The following is a 20,042-nucleotide window of genomic DNA, read 5'->3' on the forward strand; positions in this document are numbered from 1 at the left end:
GTTTTCCCATGTGTTTATGGAAGTATGGTTCAGCTATCTGACTATGAGCTGAGTGTAATCTGCAGGATACTTCCATCCAACCCATAGTTTTTTTTCCTCTGAGGAAACTAGATTTGGTTATTCGAGTGTTACATGCTTCCAAACTAGCTAAGTGCTGTTTTCTGCAACTGTTTATGGGCAGACATTTAAAACCTGAGCTATTGTTTTTGCAAGTGTACAGACCATTGGATGAGCTGGTTTTTAATTGCAGAATATTTGGTCTTTTGAAAATTTTGGTATAGCTGTTTCAAGATTCTTAAAGATGGCTTGGATAACTTTTTTCTGAGACATGGTAATCTGTTGAACTTTCAAGATGACAGTGCGAATGTAGACTTGATGAATTTTGAAAACTGAGAAGTACTTTGATTATCATTAATTCCCTGTGTTATATTGATACTTCTGACAGAAGTACAACCAGCACTGTATAGTGGGATCATCCTGTCTTGCAAACATACTATAACTAGCAGTGCTGCTGGTTTTGCTGAATCTGCTGATGGAGCACAATGTATATATTCAATTATGTAGGAAGTAAAAGAAGGTGCATGATCTAAGGGTACTGGCATTTCAAGGTGAAGACAGGATAGGACCTTACTTTCTTACGGTGTTAGCAATATTATTGTTGAGAACTCCAGGTAAACTTTTCTGTTCGGTTTTGTGAAACTATCTTGACCACACATAAATAAAACTAAACATTCAAAAGCATCAGAACAGAGAAAAGGTGTATATTTGGTAGGCTGGAACAAAGCTGACATTACTGTAAAAGATTTTGGAGGGAAATGTAGCCTGCTGAAGCTGTTTGGTTCCCAAGTATTTTTTGTGAAGTAAATCCAAGGCTGAGCACACAGATTCTGGTGGTGCCTTATGGATTCTGACCACAAGTCAGCTACCCCTACGTGCCTCTACTGCCTCTCTTTGCTGGATGAGCTGATAACTCTGTAAGTCACAGGATTGTTGAATGAGGCAAAAAACACCTTCACTGAACTAAAATTAGCTTTCTATTGGATCAACAGTAGCTTTATAAAAAATCAGATGTCAAGGAGGTGCAACAGGCATGAAGTAGATGGAGTAGTTTCAGCAGCAGCCTGCAATCTGATTGGATTAGATACAACATGTGGCTGCATTCTGCAAATGTCAGTCTGCAGGAAATTGATGTTTCAGTTGAAAATGTGTATTCATTACCTAAAACTAGGGAAAGTGTCTTATTAAAGTGTTACCAGTTTTCAAAGAGTAGGGATGTTGAAGAGAAAAAATTGTGATAACTTTGAGTAGTAAATTATATTCTTTGATTTTATTTTTATTGGTAATGGTTTTTATCTTCAACATACCTCTTTATCTGCTTATGGTTCTCCTTACAGTTTTGTATTTTCTGTATTATCTCTATTACTTTCCTTAATGCAAGTTTAAACAAAAGATAATGAGAATAAAGTTACAAGGATTGTAGTAGCATGTATATATGGTAGTGTAGTTCTGCTCAGTTGATGAGATGAGATACAAGCCTTCACCTAAATTCTCCTTCAAACCAGTCACTCCTGTAAGCATGCCAGTTTTGCTGCTAGTGATTGTCCACTTGTTTTTCTATCCCCAGTGTCATGTCTATAGTATGTTCATATAAAATCTTACAGGGGGAGAGCTCACAAACTTTATTTTATTCCTGCTTACATCACCATGTTAGAATAGTACATTGCTCATGAAAATCCAGGTTTCCATATCAACGTTTTCTTAGCCCTAAAGAACAGGAGCAATGCTCTTCAGAAACGTCCTCCCAGGGACCAAGTCTGACTAACTTGCCCGCATTGTTTGCATAATTTTGTGTACATATGAAGAAGACAATATTCCAGTTCCATGTGCTGTATTCTTGCAAGGTAGCCATACAGCACAAATGTGAAAAATACTGAATTAATGCATACTGTTCCTACTTAAGTTTGCCAGCTCACAAAGAATTTGTTTCCATAGAGGAAAAAATTGTGATTGTATAATTTGTGGTTAGGCCTTGGAAACTAGGTGTCTTGAGGTTTTTCCCGTCTCAGGTGTCTGTGTGATCTTGGACAAATTACCCTTTTGTCTGTACCTGTGTGTAAGAATAACAATGTCTTAGTCTGTTGTTCAGAAAATTATAAACGGACAGTGGGAAGACAGTGTGACATATATTGCCTGACATGATTTTCAGCAAAGATGGTATCAGTGAAGGGAGTGAATTACCAGTTTATTTGGTGTGTAAATACTCTATAACATGTTGGGGAAAAAATAGGTAAAAGATAATCAAACCTGCTGACAGCTGCCTACAGTTAGCTATAAAGCTTTGTGACTGAATGATTTATTTCAGCTGCATAATCTTTCATCTGACAGCATCTGTATGTTTGGGTACATTGCCTATTCTGTTTTGGTGCTAAAGGGCTCAGAACTTCACTGCTGTCACATTCAAAATGCTTTTTTCAATATATGTTGATAAAATTTGGACTAGAACTAGAGTAGAAAAATTAAAAATAAATACAAACAAAACAAAGGAATTTTTAGCTGTTGGTGTATTTCTCTGCTAGCAGCAGAAGTAAATATAATATAAATTTGTGATGTAACATCCCCGATATGCTGTATCCTGGATCACCATGGTCCAGTCTTTCCAGTGGAAAAGGCTGAGGCTGGGTGTTCTTTAGCCACCTCTTGGCAATTAATCATGAAGAAAATGTATAGCATCCTTATGAATAGTATATAGAACGGGGCATAACTGAAAAATTTTCGCCAGGTATTGACTGGTAAGCCACCAGTGCATTTATTTTCTTTTTAATCCACAAACTGAGACTATTCCTGTAGATTTACAGATGCATGTTGTTCTCGTATGGTGTAGAATTTGGCTTGCAATGCTGCTTGGGCAAAACAGTTCCTTTACACACATTGATTATTCAAGAATCAAAAAGACTATGACTCAAGTCACATGAGACACTCCTATTAATCAAAACAAAGAGGTCCTGTAATTGAATTAGTAGAGGTTCAGTGCTGAGTCCAATTTAATAATTTGCCTTCTGCAGACAGACCCAAGGACATCAACAGGATGCATATGCTTTTTAAATAGGTCGTGCTTATGAGTAAAATGGCATGCAGATGCCTTTTGCACGCCTGAAGTGCAATTCCACACAGGAAATCTTTATGAACCAGTGTTTCTAGATAAAATGAAGTAGGCAGATTGCCAGATGCATTTTTTACTGAAAGCTTAGAAAGAGCAAGAACATGTGTGCAATGTTACTTTCACTGTTTTTTTTAAAAAAACCTGTGCTTAACTGCATGTTTTTTATACTTGAATTATAGTAATTTTAAGTAATACTGATTGTTGAAATGTGCCACCATTCAGTACACTATATAAGGATACAAACTGAACTTAGAGTGAATCTTCGTACTGTGTTTCATTTTTGTTGGTGTTATGCAAAGCGGAAGTGTAGACTTTGATTGGTAAATATGTGTAATGTCACTGCTCAGAAATTCCTAACCTTGTCACCTTTAAGATTTAATGATCAGTTTGACTTCTGTCTTGTCAATTACAAAATGAAAATTGTGTCTATATACAGAAATAGTCTTTAACATGTTGATTGCTTTTTTTCGTCCCCCAATTTAAGATTAAAATGTTGTGTTTGTACAGTATTTGGATCAAAGTAGATGCTGGAAATTGTGTCTTTAACCACACTGTTTTGATTTTTTTCCTTTACAGAAAATTGAAAGTCTCAAAGAAACAACCAGTGTAAGTTTATTTAATTTTTATATCTATTATATATAGATTCTGAAATTCACCATATTGTCTTGGGAAAGTTTTTAAAGCTTTTTACAGAAAAGTAGGAATGCACATTAGGTCTAACAGTGTGATTGCAGAGGCAGCCTGGTTCTGGTGCTGTACTCAGCTTTATTTCTAGCACCTTAGAATCATAAAATCACTATAATAGTTGAGGTTGGAAGGGACCTCTGATGGTCTGGAGTCCAACCCCATGCTCAGAGCACAGTTAGCTAGAGCAGGTTGCCCAGAACAAAATCTAGTTGGGTTTTGAGTAACTCCCAAGGATGGAGGCTCTATAACCTCTCTGGGCAACTTGTTCCACTGTTCGATCATCCGTAGAGTAAAAAAAAGTTGTCTTATATTTAAGGTGAATTTCCTATATTTCGATTTGTGGCCCTTGCCTGTTGTCCTGTCACTGGGCACCACTGAGCAGAGTTCAGCTCGGTCTTCTTTACACCCTGCTGTCCCAGTCAGATACTGATGCCCATTGATAAGGTCTCCCCTGAGCCTTTTCTTCTCCGGATTAAACAAGCCCAGCTCTTTTGCCCTCTCTTTGCATGACAGTTTACCTGCTTGCAGCGCTCTGAAAGTTTGAAGCTGACCTCCATTTCACCCTGACAGCCTGTTTTCTGTGTGGCTTTTGGAAACTTCAGTTTTCTACTCGTATGCTTTTGTCTCTAGAAAAAAAAATAGGGAAGGGAAAGTAGGGGTTTTACAGAAGTGAGTGTCCATTTAGTCCTCACCCAATATTTCAGTTAATATACTGTATAACTAATAAAAATATCTGTAAATAGAAAATATTATAGGATAGTAATAAAAATGTTTTTTTTCTGTTATTTTTGTTTTCCTAGAGCATGGTAGAATCCATAAAACACTGCATTGTGTTGCTACAGATTGCTAAAGTAAGTATACTGTAAACTATTTTAAATTTTAATTATACAGCATTAATCTGTATGAAAACAATTGAAATCTAAAAGTGCCTCCTATATGATCCAGGATATGTATATTTAAAAAATGGTATAAATTGATTTATGCTACTGTTGTAATGAAGTTTCTGAAATACTGAGTTCCATAGCAGACAGTCCTGTTAATGATCATGGTAACAGTCATATTGATGACACAGCTTTTATTTTGACATAAACTTTCTTTTGCAGAGTTTGCTATTAGACCAAATAAGAACTTAAAGGTGAAAAAAATATAAAATTAACAAAACTTTTTCTGCTTAATTTAAGAATGGGACTTACAATTAGAAAAAGGGAAAATTGTGATGTTAATAATCTAAACTAGTTTGGCAAGGTTTTTCATAGGTATGAAGTTGATGATGATGTTGGAACTTCTTGAAGTAAGAATTGTATTATTTGAGAATACAGTATGGGTAATGCACTTACGCTTTTCCCTTAAATGTTGTGCTATTTTTTAAAACTTAGTGAGATTTGAATTTACTTGTTTTTGTCAAGTTCTGCTCTTACAGGCTTTCACATACTGTATTTAGGTTATGTTAATTATGAGCTGCTGATTTATATCTTATGACCGAAGTGAAGGAAGACTGTGTTTTGCAAATAATTTAATTTATATTATTTTCAGAATCTAAGGCTGAATTTAATCAGAACATGTTCTGATTTATTCAGAAATAGGCATCGTCTCTTAAATTTTGCTTTCTATAGTCCAGGTCACCTTTTTTTTGGTAGCTTTCAAATACAGTGCTGCTGTTTGTCTCCATTCTAGATGCCAGACACGTACAAAATTTTGATGCCAGTGAAAATTGAAGTATTTAGAACTTGGAGGATCAGAAGTCATTCACTAAAAGGATCAGTACATATTTTGTGAAATTCACATTTCATATCACTAGCTTAAAAATTCTGAAGAAAGGATTTGTTAGTTAACAGGTTTATATAAAAGCAAAAATATTTTACAAATAGTAGGGTACATTGAAATAGTTTTGTGCCACATGATTCTAGAGTTGGAACAGCTTTATTTCACACCGGGATACTATTTGAATCCTTCACTTTAGTGATAGCCAAGAAAAGCCTTGTCAGTACTTAATTTTGCTGTTATTTTGTACTGGGTATATTTAGAATTTTTTTAGTACAGTGAAACCAGTAGACTGTATGTCATTCTTTGGGCATTTGGTAGAGTCAATTATAGATAGATTAGGTGGTAGCATGGTAGTTTTTTTACACACCTATATGTGACCTGATACATTAAGGTAGCTGAAGAAACTGTGCAGCAAATTACTTGCTCATTTTTTGTTAATTACTGTATAAATGTACTTAATGATTGTTATTTTCACAGACATTTAATTCCTTTGAAATTTTGCTCTTTTTTAAAAGCTCTGCTATGTAATTAGCAAATCTGAAAGAGCAGAATTATAATCTGCTTTTCAGGTTCTGGATCAGAGCTGGTAATAGGTGACTGATTTAGCTTTCTTGTTTTTATTTAATATCAAATTCCATTTCTGCTATGGGCAAGTTTATTGGGGGATGGACAAATATGATTGCTTATATCGAGCTGATGCTAAGCATATTTTGAAGTTGGTTAGGTCATTTGCTGATAACAGACAAAACTGAACTTGTAGTGGCAGATGTTTTATTGGGTTCAGTGCTTTACAGCTCCAACTACCATATAAGCGTAAAGGTAGGTAGAATTTAGGTTCCCCAGAGATGCTGAGCCTTGCTTTCTGTTACACTGAATCAGACCCTGAAGTCCTCCTTTCAGTACCAGTAAATATTAACCAATGTAAATAGGTGGGTTTATCCATTGAGGAGTGGGGGTTTTTGTTTGTTCTATGCTAAACCATATCTAAAGCTTTTGTAGAGCTATTGAAGATAAGGTTGTTTAAATGAGTGATTTATACACAGCTAATTGGAAGATGTTGATCCACATATAGTGAAAAATGTGCTCTATAAATCTTCCTGCTACTCTAATAACTTTAATTCTGCTTCATCTCTTCTTCCTCTCTCCCTCTTAGACAGCTATACTTGTTGACTACTGGCAATTCTGTCCTGTTTCCCACTTCCCTGCCCCCCTGCCTTTTCCATTAGCTGTTGGTATTCTGATTTCTTACTGCTGTCGGAAATCAAGAATACAGGGGATTTTGGTTTGTTTTTACAGTTCTGTAAGTTGCATGTGTATGAACCATCATATATGTAAAAATGTATCATGTCTGACTGATAGCTTTCTGTTCTCCAGTATAGAACCTTTTAAGATTCTGCAAGTTTTTTTCCCAAAGCTGTAAGGCAAGTATGGCTGCTGACTTATACTGCTGAAAATAAATCATATTAACACCACCCCTGCACCCCATTTTTACTTCTACAGTGCCTTTCTCATTAGGAGACAGACTTCACAGTTACCTCCTTGTTGTTTGCATACCTTGAAAATTGTTATTACTTCTCAGAGCATCTATACTCAGAGCATCTCTCTGTTTCAAACACATTTATTATTCAGATGATTTTGGTACATTGAGGCAAACATGTTTATTTGGTGTTGTGTTTTGTTTGTTTGTTTGTTTTGATTGTATGTTAAGTTGAGCTGTTTCATGGACTCATAAAACAACTGGCCTTAGGACTTGGACAGTTAAATTGTCATTAAACTTACTGGTAAATCAAGTGTGTAATCATGCCACTTGAGGTGACTCAAGGCATTTTCAAAATAATGAAGTAAATACAAGCTAAATAGAATTATGTTATTATATATACATCACTTATCAAAAAGCAATCAAAATAAACCAAGTGGGATGGATAGGTGGAGCATTTGACATGTGTTGTCCCCTTTGCGTGTATGGCAGTTGAAGATGTCCAGCTTTGCTGATGTGTGTGTTGTAAAACACGTGTAATGGTCTGTCAGTGATTTGGTAAACTACAGTCTTAGAAATATATCTGTGTTTTATGAAGTAGCTTTTATAATTTCATTTTGCAACTTTGCCTTCCCTTTCTCACTCCCATCGTTTCTGGTCAGTCTTGCCTGCCTAGATTTGTGGCATTGCTGCCTTCCTTAGTTCATCAACATGCCACGTTTCTGATTGTGCATTACTGAGATAGGATAGCAAGCTTCAGTGCAAAAGTAGAATTTTTTTTTTTATTTCTTAGGTCTTATAGATGATAGCATAACATGGAACATTTTGTATGTTGAAAAAAAATACTATATATTTGGACTCCATTGTTACTCTTTCTTCTTTGTTTCCAAGTTTGAAACTCAGTGGAACTGCCCTTAGTGTTGTTTTTGTCATAGGAAGCCTTGCTTAAAAAATGTCAACTAGGAGACATGAAATTTGAGCAGCCTATTGCCAACTATATAAGCTAAGGAAGAATGAACAAAGTATCAAAACATAAGTGTTTGCCAACTTTATTAATATTATTTACAGCTTTTCTTTTCTTTTCTTTTCTTGGTCCTCCTAACTTTAACAACTGGAAATCTGGAGAAATACCCCACAGACAAGTTTTAAAGTTTACACTGAGCAAAGTTATGGATTGATATACTGACTGAACTCTGCAGCAGAAGTGATTTGGCTTAGTGTTCAGTAACGTTGATACTGTTGCCAATAGTGTTAAAACTATGCTAACTGTAGATTGGCATTAACTTGTCTGTTGCTAGTGTAATTTCCCCTGATGACAGTTTTATTCAATGCATTGCCTGATCTTTCACATGTGCTTCTAGGCAAAGAGCCCCAAATCCTAGATTGTAAATAATCCAAAAACATTTTAAAATCTAGTAGATACCAAAAAGCTAAAGTTAAAAACATTTAACTTATAAAGGCACTTCTGGCTTTCAAAAGCAAAAAGTGCTTTTGAGAACTTGACCTGTATGCTACTTGCAGTTCTAAACTGAGAACTTCATGTCTTTCAGTTTTCAGGGACTCATTGGTGCTGCAGACCATGTTTTAGGGGGCTCTTAGCTATTTGGGAAGAACCTGTGTTCTAAAGCGTAATTCTGTTCTGCAGCGCAGAAAGGATATTTTTTAAATTGTTCAAACTTGTGTGGACAGATCCTTGGAAAACTCTAATTTTCAGAGGTGCAGTGACTATGCATAGGATTGTTCTTCTAAGTTTAGTTACTGTATCACATGATGAGGAATATTTTATGTCTGGCAGTATAAACATTCCTGACAGAAACTTGCTGTTCTCACTTAACACAGAACTGATAAGTCATACAAGATTGTTATGTTGATATTTTTAACATTTTTTCCTTAAGGACCAAAATAATGAGGAGAAGCACGCAGATGGACTTATAGTAAGTTTAAATCTAATCTTTATCTCCCTTTATTTCTGCAGAACATGTGAACAGAGACCTGAATTTCCACTCATTTTGCAACATAATTCTTCCTTTCTCTAATTTACTGCTTCAAGTGTCTTGTTAAACTTACTGTTGAGTCATTAGCTTCTGAGGTTGGCTAACACCCTTGCCTTTAGCAGATACAGTGATCAGTTTTATTCTGTGTCTTAAATGGCAGTGTTATGACTGAACACTTAGATAAAAATCTGCCATGTGAACAGACAAAAGGGAAATTAATTGGGATAGAAATAGTTTTGTGTTCCATCTGAAGTATCTTTATGTATGAAATAGATCAACTATCTGTGTGCTTCAAGTAGTTTGTCTTTTCTACAGTCCTGCTCATTTGACGCAAAGTTGTATTATGTCTGTTTAAGCAATGTTTCTTCTTTAATATCACTTCTGCATTTTTAACGTAACTTCTGTCATCTTTGGTTTCAGTCACATGTGACTTCTCTTTCTTCGTTCTCTTTTTGTCACTTGAGTACATTTCAGATACTTTTAATAGGAGATTGGTTTCAGTAAAACATAACATCATAGTTTGTTTTCATTACAGCTGACAATAATTCACAAGCTTTATTTGTCTTCCCATTATATACAGCTTTAGCAGTATGATTTTCTGGTATGAACTCTGGAGTAAAGATGCACGTACAGATTTTGGTTTCATGCTTACTATAAATAAGATGAGCGATTACCCTGGGGAGAGTCACGTAATTCAGGTCTTCGTGTAATGGACTAGGTTCTGTTACGTGCTCTGGAAAAGAGGTTGTGCAGTTAGGTGCTACCACAGGTAGAGGTGATATGCACATTAGATCTGCAACTCAGAAATTTCATATAGGTATTACAACTTACTGTAGTCTGAATTTGATTAGCCACAATTCTAATTGTCTGTGGGCTGGCTTATGCCGGGAAGGAAAAAATAAATTCTTACAGAAATACTTCGCAGATGCATCAGAGATTGTGAAGACTGAATTTTTGATACTATTGAGGTCAACATTAGCTTGGGCTAAAGGTCAGGATTTCACTTGAAATTTTGGCAGGAATATGATCACTGTTTGATACCATGGTGGGATGATGGTCTTGTTTCTACATGGTTGTTTTTCAGTTATTGTTAAACTCGGAGTAGGAAACCTTCAGGTCTGCCTTCATGTGTTTCTAAACCATGAAGGCATACTCCAAAAAATCTAACAAGAAACTCTGGTTCGTGTTGCAGTATGGAGAATTGTTTAAGGATAAGGTTACAGTTCTGCATACAAAGTCAAAGTTACTTTATTTTTTGTTCCTTTATCACACCAGTGTTCTGTATCCTATATATTATTAGTTTCCCTAATTACTAGGGGAGCTAGAGATAGCAGTAGCATCCTGTGTATCACAGGAACATCTTGATTTTTAAGTTTCTTAACTCTGAAAATGTGATCATGTCTTTAAACTGTAAAATAAGCGAGACAGGGACCTACCAGTGTTGCATGCATAATTGCACAAGCAGTTGAAGTTATGTGTTAGGGACATTGATTTTATACTGGAATACAGTGGAGTAATAGTCTACGTACTGGATTATTTATTTGTACACTTGTTAGTAGCAGTAATGAAAATGTAGAAAGCTATTTTTATGCCTTTTTTTTTTAAACTGGAGATTTTTAAAAATAACCAGGGAATAATAGTTTGGTTTTCAACTCAATAAATCCTGTGCTATAAAAAAATAATAAAAATCTTCACTGATTTTAAATGTAAGATAAAATTCAGAGTAACAGGTAACCAAGAAAGGAGGCAAGAAAGAAGTTTTCCTTTTGTAGGAAAATAGGAGGAGGGAAGTTAAGATGACCCTGTTTTCCTCAGCCTGCATGCAAATAGAAATTAATAGAGTAACAGGAGGGAAGAACAATTGGAGACTCTTTTCTAAAGTTTTAAATATTGATCTAAAAAGAGGATTGGAATAAACATAGTAACTACATTTAAAGACAAAGCTCATCTAGCTTTTTAAAAACACAGCATTTTTTTTTTTTTAAGTAGAACTCTGTGTTGTATGACCTTCCTGTGTTTGATATTCTTCAACTTAAGCACAGTAGCAAGATTTCCCAGCAAACTGAGGCAAAGATTTTCACAGTTCTGACATAGGTCAATGGTTTTAAATTGCAAGATATTTGGAGAAGGGTTTCATGTGCCTTTTATCCAACTGCCAACCCAGAGCAACACAGAAGTACTGATTGTTATATGTAAGCATATATAGCAAACAGTGCTTAGATGATAAAATTACAGGCCAGTGAAGCAAGGCAAAATCATGCTGGTTTGGATTAAAAGACATTGCAATTTAGCTTTCCAATAGATTTATTTAATAAAAGCCAAGAACATATACGGAAGTCAGTGACTTTTGTGAGTGTTGAGTTGAATTGGTGCTTTATTTTCAAAGTGCCCGTGTTCACAGGCAGATTGAAATGTCCTCTACTAGAGATGCACTGAAAACTGTCAGCTTGCATTGGAAAGTTTTGGCAACAAAGCTGCTTCATGGCTGTAAGCATGCTGATGATTCTTGCTCTAATTTATGGGTTGATTTAGTATGGTCTGGACAAATCAATTTTTGAAGAAAATCGTTTTAAAAATACAGATTACCTATCCTAATTTTTGCCAGATAATTTGCGTCTAACTGTCCACTCTTTGCATGCAATATTTATTAATGGAGATTGGAAGGAATACCAGAAGCTAGAGCTTGAAGTAAGAACTCTTTACAGGACAATTCAAATCTGTAGCAAATTCAGTTCAGTGTCAAATCTATGTAAAGAACTAAAATATTACCACTTTGAAAGTATTTCTCATGTCCTCAACTGTCAATTTGTGTTTTACTTTCTCTCTCAGGAATTTGCTATCTTGCATTTGGGCATTTCTTGTGCTCAATATTCTTGCTAACTATGCTTTATTTATTTATTTATTTATTTTAAACTGAGAAAAAATGTGCTTTTGTTTCTTTTGTCTCAGAGCACTATAAACCCTGTTGACGCAGTATATCAGCCCAGTCCTTTGGAACAGTCAGTGATCAGCACAATGCCTTCCCAAGCGGTTATACCTCCAGGTATGGTGTACAGAAAGAACCTCAGTGGAAATATTCACGAGCAGAGCAGGATGCAACTGCAGCCTAGATGGAGGGGCTGCCTAATGGTGGATAGCTTCTGTGTCCCGTGCGCGATACAGGTGCACGCTGCACTTTGTGGTGCACGCTCACCACGTGCCAAGGAAGGGAAAGGAGGGGGAGGCCTGGCGCTTCCTCAGCCATCAGGTGAATCTGCCTCTAGTTCTGTGGATAAGCTGATATATTTTACCTGCTCTAAGTTACCGGCTTATGTTCCTAATGTACTTTCTTATAATAATTGAAACTATAATTTTCAGAAAAGGTAAATGATTTCTAGCTAAAGACCTACAGTTTTTTAAAATGCCATCTTTGCTTAATATAAAAAAGAGCTAGATAACAGTGATGGAAATGTGTTTTTCTATCTGAATGGCTTTTACAGAAAATTGTTTTATTTTTGGTGGAGTAAAATGATGCGGAATCTCCTACGCAACAAAAGTGAAATTCTCATATTTAAATGTGAAATTTGGGTTTAACATATCAAAATATCCCCTAGAACCTGCTCAGCTGTGCAAGTCAGAGCAGCGACCCTCATCTTTGCCAGTGGGGCCTGTAGTAGCATCGCTTGGAAATCAGACTCCAACACCAAATAGTACAGGTACGGTTCTGTGTAACTGACTTATTGAAGTGCAAGAAACAAAACCTGACTATATACCATCTGTAATCTACCCAATGTAACAACATTGTATTGGGCCTACATCTTGCTTCTGTTCAATACATACTTCAGTGTTGTGTTAAAATCAATTATTCTGTTCTTTCTCCCCTGCCATGTACACGTGATACGTAGTATTACCAGCTTGCTTTCTTGTCTTCATCATTGCAACCTTGCAGTAATCAGTACAAGAACTTTGCAGTTAATACATTGTGTGTGGCCTTTGGGGTTTTTAATTTGTCGATTCCCTCCTCCCCCCCTAAAATAATAGCAATTATGGAGCTTTTTAAAACTACAATAGATGTTTTGAAACAGAAGTTGCTATAATATATATGAAGTTGCTATAAAGATGTTTACAATCCCTATAATATTTTGAAGGGTTTTTTTAAATGATAGCCACATACTTAACATATTTTTAATTATCTGTTTATGTTGACTGTTATGTCCTGATCAGTTGTATTGATTGTACTGTCCAGTCATGCTAAAACTCTTTCAGTTCCCCTCCAGGTTTTTTTCTAAGCTTGTGTGAAAATGACTTGTTACTAAGGATGTCTTTGGTTTTTATTAAGTCTGTAATTTTGAATACTCCATAGGAAGTGGGCAATCAGCACCTAGCAGCAGTCTCACCTCTCCAAGCCATGTCAACTTGTCTCCAAATACAGTCCCAGATTTTTCTTACTCAAGCAGTGAGGATGAGTTCTATGATGCTGATGAATTCTATCAGAGCAGTTCTTCCCCAAAGCGATGTATGGAGTAAGTAGCTGAAAGTATGCAGTGTATGCTGAATACAATTTTTATCTACATGGGTATGGCTTGTCTGCTTGTAGAAATTAGTTAAGCTGACCAAGCAAATAAGCCAGACTGGCTTTTTAAAACAAAACAAAACAAGGTGGGGGAGGCAAAAAAGCCACTCTCATAGAATAAGATTGTTTTTTTCATCGCAGCTCAGTTGTCTATGAGGGATGCATTCCATCAGGCAAAATGTGTTGACAAAACTCTTAACATAAAACAAACTTGTGAAACCACCAGCTCAGAGATATAATCTGAGACCACAGTGTATTTCACATGTGTTTGTGGCAGTCTTTGGTAACTAGCCAATTCCCTTTCACATTTACTAAAAAAAATTTTTTTAAGTTGACTGCCTTTCCCCACAATCTCTGTTTACTCTTCTTTTTTATGAATTGGAAAATTAATTTTAAGAGATGCTACACATCTCAAAGAGGAATTCAGCAGCTGTTTTATGCCTTCAGATGTTACTATCTTAGACTGCAGGCTTTCCCATTCATTCAGCTAGAGTCCATTTTAAGTTTTCTGTGAATTAGTGTGACACACACATATTAATGTCTATCAGTAAACTCTATGTCTATCAAATGATAATAATTTGGTCTGAATTAGTTCATTGTGAATTGTGAGGATTTATTACTCTTCTTTAGTTCTTCAGGGTCTGCTGCTGTCCTGACTCGGAGCAGCACAGGAAGTAGCCTGAAACGTCCGGATACCACGGAGTCCCTCAATTCTTCCATGTCTAATGGGACAAATGATGCTGGTAAGTGGACTGGGTGAACTTTCACTAAGGAGCTGTTGATTGTTAATTTGTGTGCAAACTCTGGCAATACATGTATGATTATATATATGACAAGGTACTCTACAGAAAATGGTTTACTACTGTTTCTTTACTAATAGGAGACCATTGAATTGTAGGATTTAAAAACGTCTTATAAGTAAGACCTTTTTGACAGCAGATATCTATGCTAATTAAATACAGTCTGTCTTTGAAGGTTTACTGAAAAACAAAAGCAATTTGGTGTTTCTAGATCTCTTCGATCCTCCTGATGATCGAGATGATGATGGGGAAGGAGAATCAGTGGAAGAACATAAGAGTGTTATTATGCATCTATTGTCACAAGTTAGATTAGGAATGGATCTAACAAAGGTAAACTTACTGATTGTTCATGGGGAAAGGAAGGGGAATAAGACCTGAATTCTGTGTAAATCAGTTCAATGTTAAAGTAATGATTTAACTGTATATTTGTTCTAAGAGCTAGTTAAGCTATAATCTCTTCAGCATGTTGGGTTTTTTTTTTGTTTGTTTGTGGTTTTGTTTGTTTTTTTTTTTTGGGGGGGTGGTGGAGTTTTTTTGAGTTGTTACTGGGAGGGGAAAAATGAATGCAGAGTAAATATATCCAACTGCTAAAATCTGTTTGGGAAAATAATTTGCTATGGAAGGCAGCTGTTTGTTCACTTTGAACCTGATCCTTGGAGTGCCTGTAAAGCTGAGATAAGAGGAACGCTGTATGCAGTAGTAATGCTTCTCCTGTCTTTAGCTTCCTAGAACAAAGATCTACAAGATCCCAGTGTATGGTGACATTCAGTAAGACATAAATAAGAGGGAGAGTTAAGCATATAGAGAAATGCTTTACTTGTCGGAATCTTGTTGAGTAAGTTGCTTGTGTATTTTAAAATGCTACCTGTAGATCTGGCAAGTAAAGAGTTGGGTTTTTTTTGAAGGTGTTTCAAGTTGGTGTCTGTCTTGAGGATGAATGAACAGCATTCTGAAGGTGTTGATCTTTCTAGGCAGCTTGGTTAAATTTAAACACGTAATTCCAGATTGAAAAAAAAGGAGACATCAATCTTATCATTGATTTCCTGGAGTGGATGGCTTTAACTGTCCAGTCTGAAACTCACAATAGACAATAAAAAGATAAACTTAAAACTTTTCGGGAGAAATAGCCAGCAGCTCACAAGCAAACTGGGGAAGGTTTCTGGCAGTTCTGAATAGGAATTGATCCAAAATATGTCTGCCTTGGGAACTCCTGGGATAGTTGAAAATTACTGATCTCAAGCTGCCAGGAAGCTTTTTGGCATCACCTTAAAGTCAACAGCAGCAATCAACACCGCTTTCAACAGTGGTCTGTGCCACACTGAAGCAGACAGCAGATCCATGAGAATTGAACCTGCAAATGCTGTTGGGGAAGAAAAGTAGTAAGGAAGAGATTAAGCTTCATCTTGATAAAGAGGCACAGAAGAGGATGTGACTACATGGAATGAAGTTTTTAACTATAACTGAAAGTTGACAGTGTACATACAGATTAAATTAAATAATCAGTGTTACTGTAATTAAGAACAGCTTTTGATAAGCTCATGTAGTTGGATATTCTCCAAGTGGAACTAGAATATATGTAAGAAAAGAGACAGTTGCTCTTAAATGTTTGATTTTATAGAAGATGCCAACTGACCTGCACATGTCAGAACTTGTTGGTAAGTTTGAGAACACAATCAGCTTGCAGGTGCACAAAGCCGTGGGTGCTTCATATGCTGTTTACAGGTAGTACGTAGAATGCCTTTGTGCAGGGTGTCGGAGTGTATTGATCTGTAAGAGTTGTTTTTCTTCACCCAGGTGGTTCTTCCAACTTTTATCCTGGAAAGAAGATCACTGTTGGAAATGTATGCTGACTTTTTTGCACATCCGGACTTATTTGTCAGGTATTTGATTTTTTTAAAGTGGAGCATTAACTGGTTCTGATACTGTTTATGGCCCATGTGGGCTGCCAGAAGTAAGTTGGTAGTTTTGAAGAATTTTGCTTGTCTTATGATCTAAACTTGGAAAGTAGCCAAAGTAGTCAAACTGCTAGTTGTAAAACAACAAAACATCCAAAAAGCTTTCCTGTATTTGAGCGGCTTGCTTGTATTTCATCTTGCCTGTCCTTCTTTTCTCTCTTTTGGCCCATGTAGCATTAGTGACCAGAAGGATCCAAAGGAACGAATGGTTCAAGTGGTTAAATGGTACCTCTCAGCTTTTCATGCAGGAAGAAAAGGGTCAGTTGCTAAAAAGCCTTACAATCCTATTTTGGGCGAGATCTTCCGATGTCATTGGGTATTACCAGGCACTGAAGGTGAAGATGATACGGTTAGTTTCTTGTTGGATGTTTTTTTTGGTGCCTAGAATGCATGCAAGTAATTCCCAAAGCTTTAGTCATTTACTGACTGAAATGGCTTATGCTATGTTTAAGTAGCAAAATCGACAAACTATGGCAATTTCTTAACTGATTTCCACCCCTCCTTCATCTTTTTCTTTGGACAAAAGTTTAAAATATCTTGCATAATAAAATTTGGGCTGTTAGTTTTTTAGGAACTATTGGACACGTTGAAAATGTTTTTGGTTTTGTTTTTGTTTTTTTTTCCCCTGAACTGCTTAATAGCACTGAGTATGAATTCCTTTCTTTACAAAGTTATGATTTTTTTAAAATAATTTCTCTAAACCCTTGTGTTTTTAACAGTGGGGTTTCTTCTCCTCACTTACAACTTAGAAAGCAATGCAGTTTCTCCAGTATATTTAATTCTTCTTTTAAAAGATTTTTGTAGACTTCTGAAGTTTGGATTCTGAGCTTGGATAATATTTTAGTTGTACATCTGTGTCTGGCCACTGTTCTTCCTTTTGTACTTTATCAGAGTATGTCTGGTGAAGTGAAGGACACAGTCACAGTAGTGCCACTCCCGTCATCTACCAATGTATGAGCTTTTCTCTTTTTTGCCCAAGTTTCAGTGAGACTCAAGGATTAATCAGATTTAGGCACGTGAACCATAGTCAACACGGTGCCCCACTGATTCTAGAGAAAAGCTCTGGCACTTGCAGCGCATCCTGGCGTGGGGTTTTTTTGTTGTTGTTTTTTTCTTTCTTCTTTTTTTTAACCACCTCATTTAGGCTTCTCACCTTGGGAAGCTGCAAATGATGGTGTGGGAGATGTTGTGAGATTCTTCATGTAGCTTCACTGTAGTATATCTAAACATGTGATTGTTTAGATATAAACCACGTATTTTTCCCATTTAATTTCCTTCTTCCCCACCTCCCCATTAGTTTGTGCAGATCTTTCTCTTGTTTCTGAGGTGAATGTTTGGATTCCTGGCTGCTGGCATAAAGACAATATTGTATTTGTGCTTCCATTGCTTCTAATGATGATTTCCACTTTTCATGGTATGCCACAGGAAATTAATGTTGTTTTATGGTTTTGTGATACATATAATCTGATCAGTATTAATACGCATATCAGACTTTATCAGAAGCAAAAATTAAAACTATTTCTGTCACCCGTTTCTTATTACTTACTAAGAAATTAAGTGGATTTAAACATTACTTAGTAACTGGGTTTATACGTGACTTTCAGTTTCACTGTTGTATTTGGGGGCATCTCCCCAAATACATTTATACCTAAAAACAAGAGAAGAGAAGCTGCTTGTTCTTTGGAAAGCAGGAGTTTCAGGAGTAAGGAGTTATTCCCCATCAAATTAGCAAACTGACAAATAAGTTAAAATCACTGCCATACTTTTTTAGAAGCCTTTAAACATGGAAGCAGCTTCTCTTGGAAGCATCCGGTATTTTGTAAACAGTCAGTGATGAAAACCCTCTCTGCTGTCACGCAGGAACCAGTTTCAGAAGGACCAGTTCCTTGGGTCAGTAAAAGCAGCGTAACATTTGTGGCAGAGCAGGTCTCTCATCATCCTCCAAGTAAGTTGACAATAACGTTGCTCATAGAGATGGCATCTCATCTGGATAGGAGGAAAATCAGCTCTTGGTTTAAATCTTGGATTTACATATTCTCTCCAAGTTTAAAAGCTGAAAGTTTTCTCTGTAAACTGTTTTTGTGAGAAACAAATTGCAAACTCTGTTGCCATGTAAGTGTGAGGCGTGCAGATATTTCCTGATGAATGAATTGGGAAACAATAGTATTCATGTCTGATGCTGCTGTTTTTAATACCTTTTTCTTCAGTTTCAGCATTTTACGCAGAGTGTTTTAGCAAGAGGATACAGTTCAATGCTCACATATGGACCAAGTCAAAATTCTTAGGAATGTCTATTGGGGTTCATAACATAGGGCAAGGTATGTATGTGTATGTTTAACTGTAGAAGATAAATTCATATTCTGCAACTAGAATTTTTGCAGAAATTATTTAAAATCATCCTATTAAACATAAGGACTGTTTGATTTTATGTAATTTGAGCTTATGTATCTAGGAATCAGTGATGCCTTCTGCGCACTTTGTGTGCTGAAATCATTTAGGGCCCAGTTTTTCATGTAAATACCACTCTCCCTGCATTCTCTAAAAGCTAGGCATTCTCGGCATCTAAATAAAGCTCTTCCCCTTTCCTTTTTATGGTACCTTTTTTTAGTGAATTATTTCAGGAGATCATTATGAAAAGTTTTGTAGAGGTTTTGCCGGATGTTTCTAAAACCTGGTTTTATTTTTCTTTGATAGGGTGTGTCACATGCCTAGACTATGATGAACACTACATTTTGACATTTCCTAATGGTTATGGAAGGCAAGTAAATGCTCTACTTGGTATTTTCATTTGTAATGACTTGTAATATTTCACTCTTAATATTTATCAGTTAAAAGGTTATAAATATATATTTATGATTGCAGGTCTATTCTCACTGTGCCATGGATAGAACTTGGGGGAGAATGCAGTATTAATTGCTCAAAGACAGGTTATAATGCGTCCATCGTCTTCCACACAAAACCATTTTATGGAGGAAAGAAGCACAGAATTACAGCTGAAATTTTGTAAGCAGGTTCCTTCAGTTAATCTCACTTTTTCTCTACTTAAGTGCTGACAGTATTTTTTCAAGACAGTCAGGAGTGTAAAATACTGGAACTGCTATACATGGTAGCTTAGCTCATGATTGCCTGTCACAGGATGCCATTTTATAGCCAAGATTTGTGAGAGGAAATCTGCATAGACCTGCACCCTACCTTCTGCTCCAAAACATTCTCAGCTAATTACCGAAGGAAATTTAAATTTTCACTTTTTAATTATCCAGAATGTCTTCATCATTACCTCGCCTAAAAAATAAAAATACCGAAGCAAGCCTTGTCATACTGCTGTCAGTAGCATGTCAGTAAAGCTCTGCTGCAGACTTCTACATATTTATACCTGTGGTTTGGTGGGTTTTGGTTAGACCCTGCGCACATGCCAAGAGCAGAGAATTCAGTGGAGATTCTCATCTTGTTTGGAGATCTGCTGTAACGGCAGTAAGTGATGCTGACAAAATGAGGTCCATAACTTGGTTTTAAATCATTTCTTGACACACATTGATAGACATCATTTGTGAACTAGTTTTTGTGTTGCCCAGTGGTCTGGGGGAGAAGCTTTGAGGTTGTGAAACCTTTTAACTTATCACTCTTGTTTTGAAAGCCTGTAACTAGTTTCCTAA

The 20,042-nt window shown here is 36.2% G+C and overlaps 1 protein-coding gene across 8 annotated transcripts in view; it reads left to right on the forward strand.

Moving 5' to 3' along the window:
• The window catches only part of OSBPL9 (oxysterol binding protein like 9), a 63,346-nt gene that overhangs the window by 41,224 nt on the left and 2,080 nt on the right, over window positions 1-20,042 (forward strand). For 5 of the 8 annotated variants that reach the window (XM_042805675.1, XM_033008893.2, XM_042805665.1 and 2 more), the window contains 14 exons: window positions 3,737-3,766; window positions 4,648-4,698; window positions 8,984-9,022; window positions 12,032-12,125; window positions 12,676-12,777; window positions 13,425-13,584; window positions 14,265-14,377; window positions 14,646-14,764; window positions 16,229-16,314; window positions 16,564-16,738; window positions 18,250-18,334; window positions 18,597-18,707; window positions 19,084-19,147; window positions 19,252-19,392. In XM_042805675.1, coding sequence (XP_042661609.1) covers window positions 3,737-3,766; window positions 4,648-4,698; window positions 8,984-9,022; window positions 12,032-12,125; window positions 12,676-12,777; window positions 13,425-13,584; window positions 14,265-14,377; window positions 14,646-14,764; window positions 16,229-16,314; window positions 16,564-16,738; window positions 18,250-18,334; window positions 18,597-18,707; window positions 19,084-19,147; window positions 19,252-19,392 — 1,370 coding nt within the window. The remainder of the gene's footprint in view (window positions 1-3,736; window positions 3,767-4,647; window positions 4,699-8,983; window positions 9,023-12,031; window positions 12,126-12,675; window positions 12,778-13,424; window positions 13,585-14,264; window positions 14,378-14,645; window positions 14,765-16,228; window positions 16,315-16,563; window positions 16,739-18,249; window positions 18,335-18,596; window positions 18,708-19,083; window positions 19,148-19,251; window positions 19,393-20,042) is intronic. The other 3 variants (XM_042805680.1, XM_042805670.1, XM_042805703.1) reach the window with 1 other exon arrangement.

Source organism: Tyto alba, unplaced genomic scaffold (genome assembly GCF_018691265.1).
Source record: "Tyto alba isolate M040663 unplaced genomic scaffold, T.alba_DEE_v4.0 Super-Scaffold_1000006, whole genome shotgun sequence".
In the NCBI taxonomy this organism is placed as follows: domain Eukaryota; kingdom Metazoa; phylum Chordata; class Aves; order Strigiformes; family Tytonidae; genus Tyto; species Tyto alba.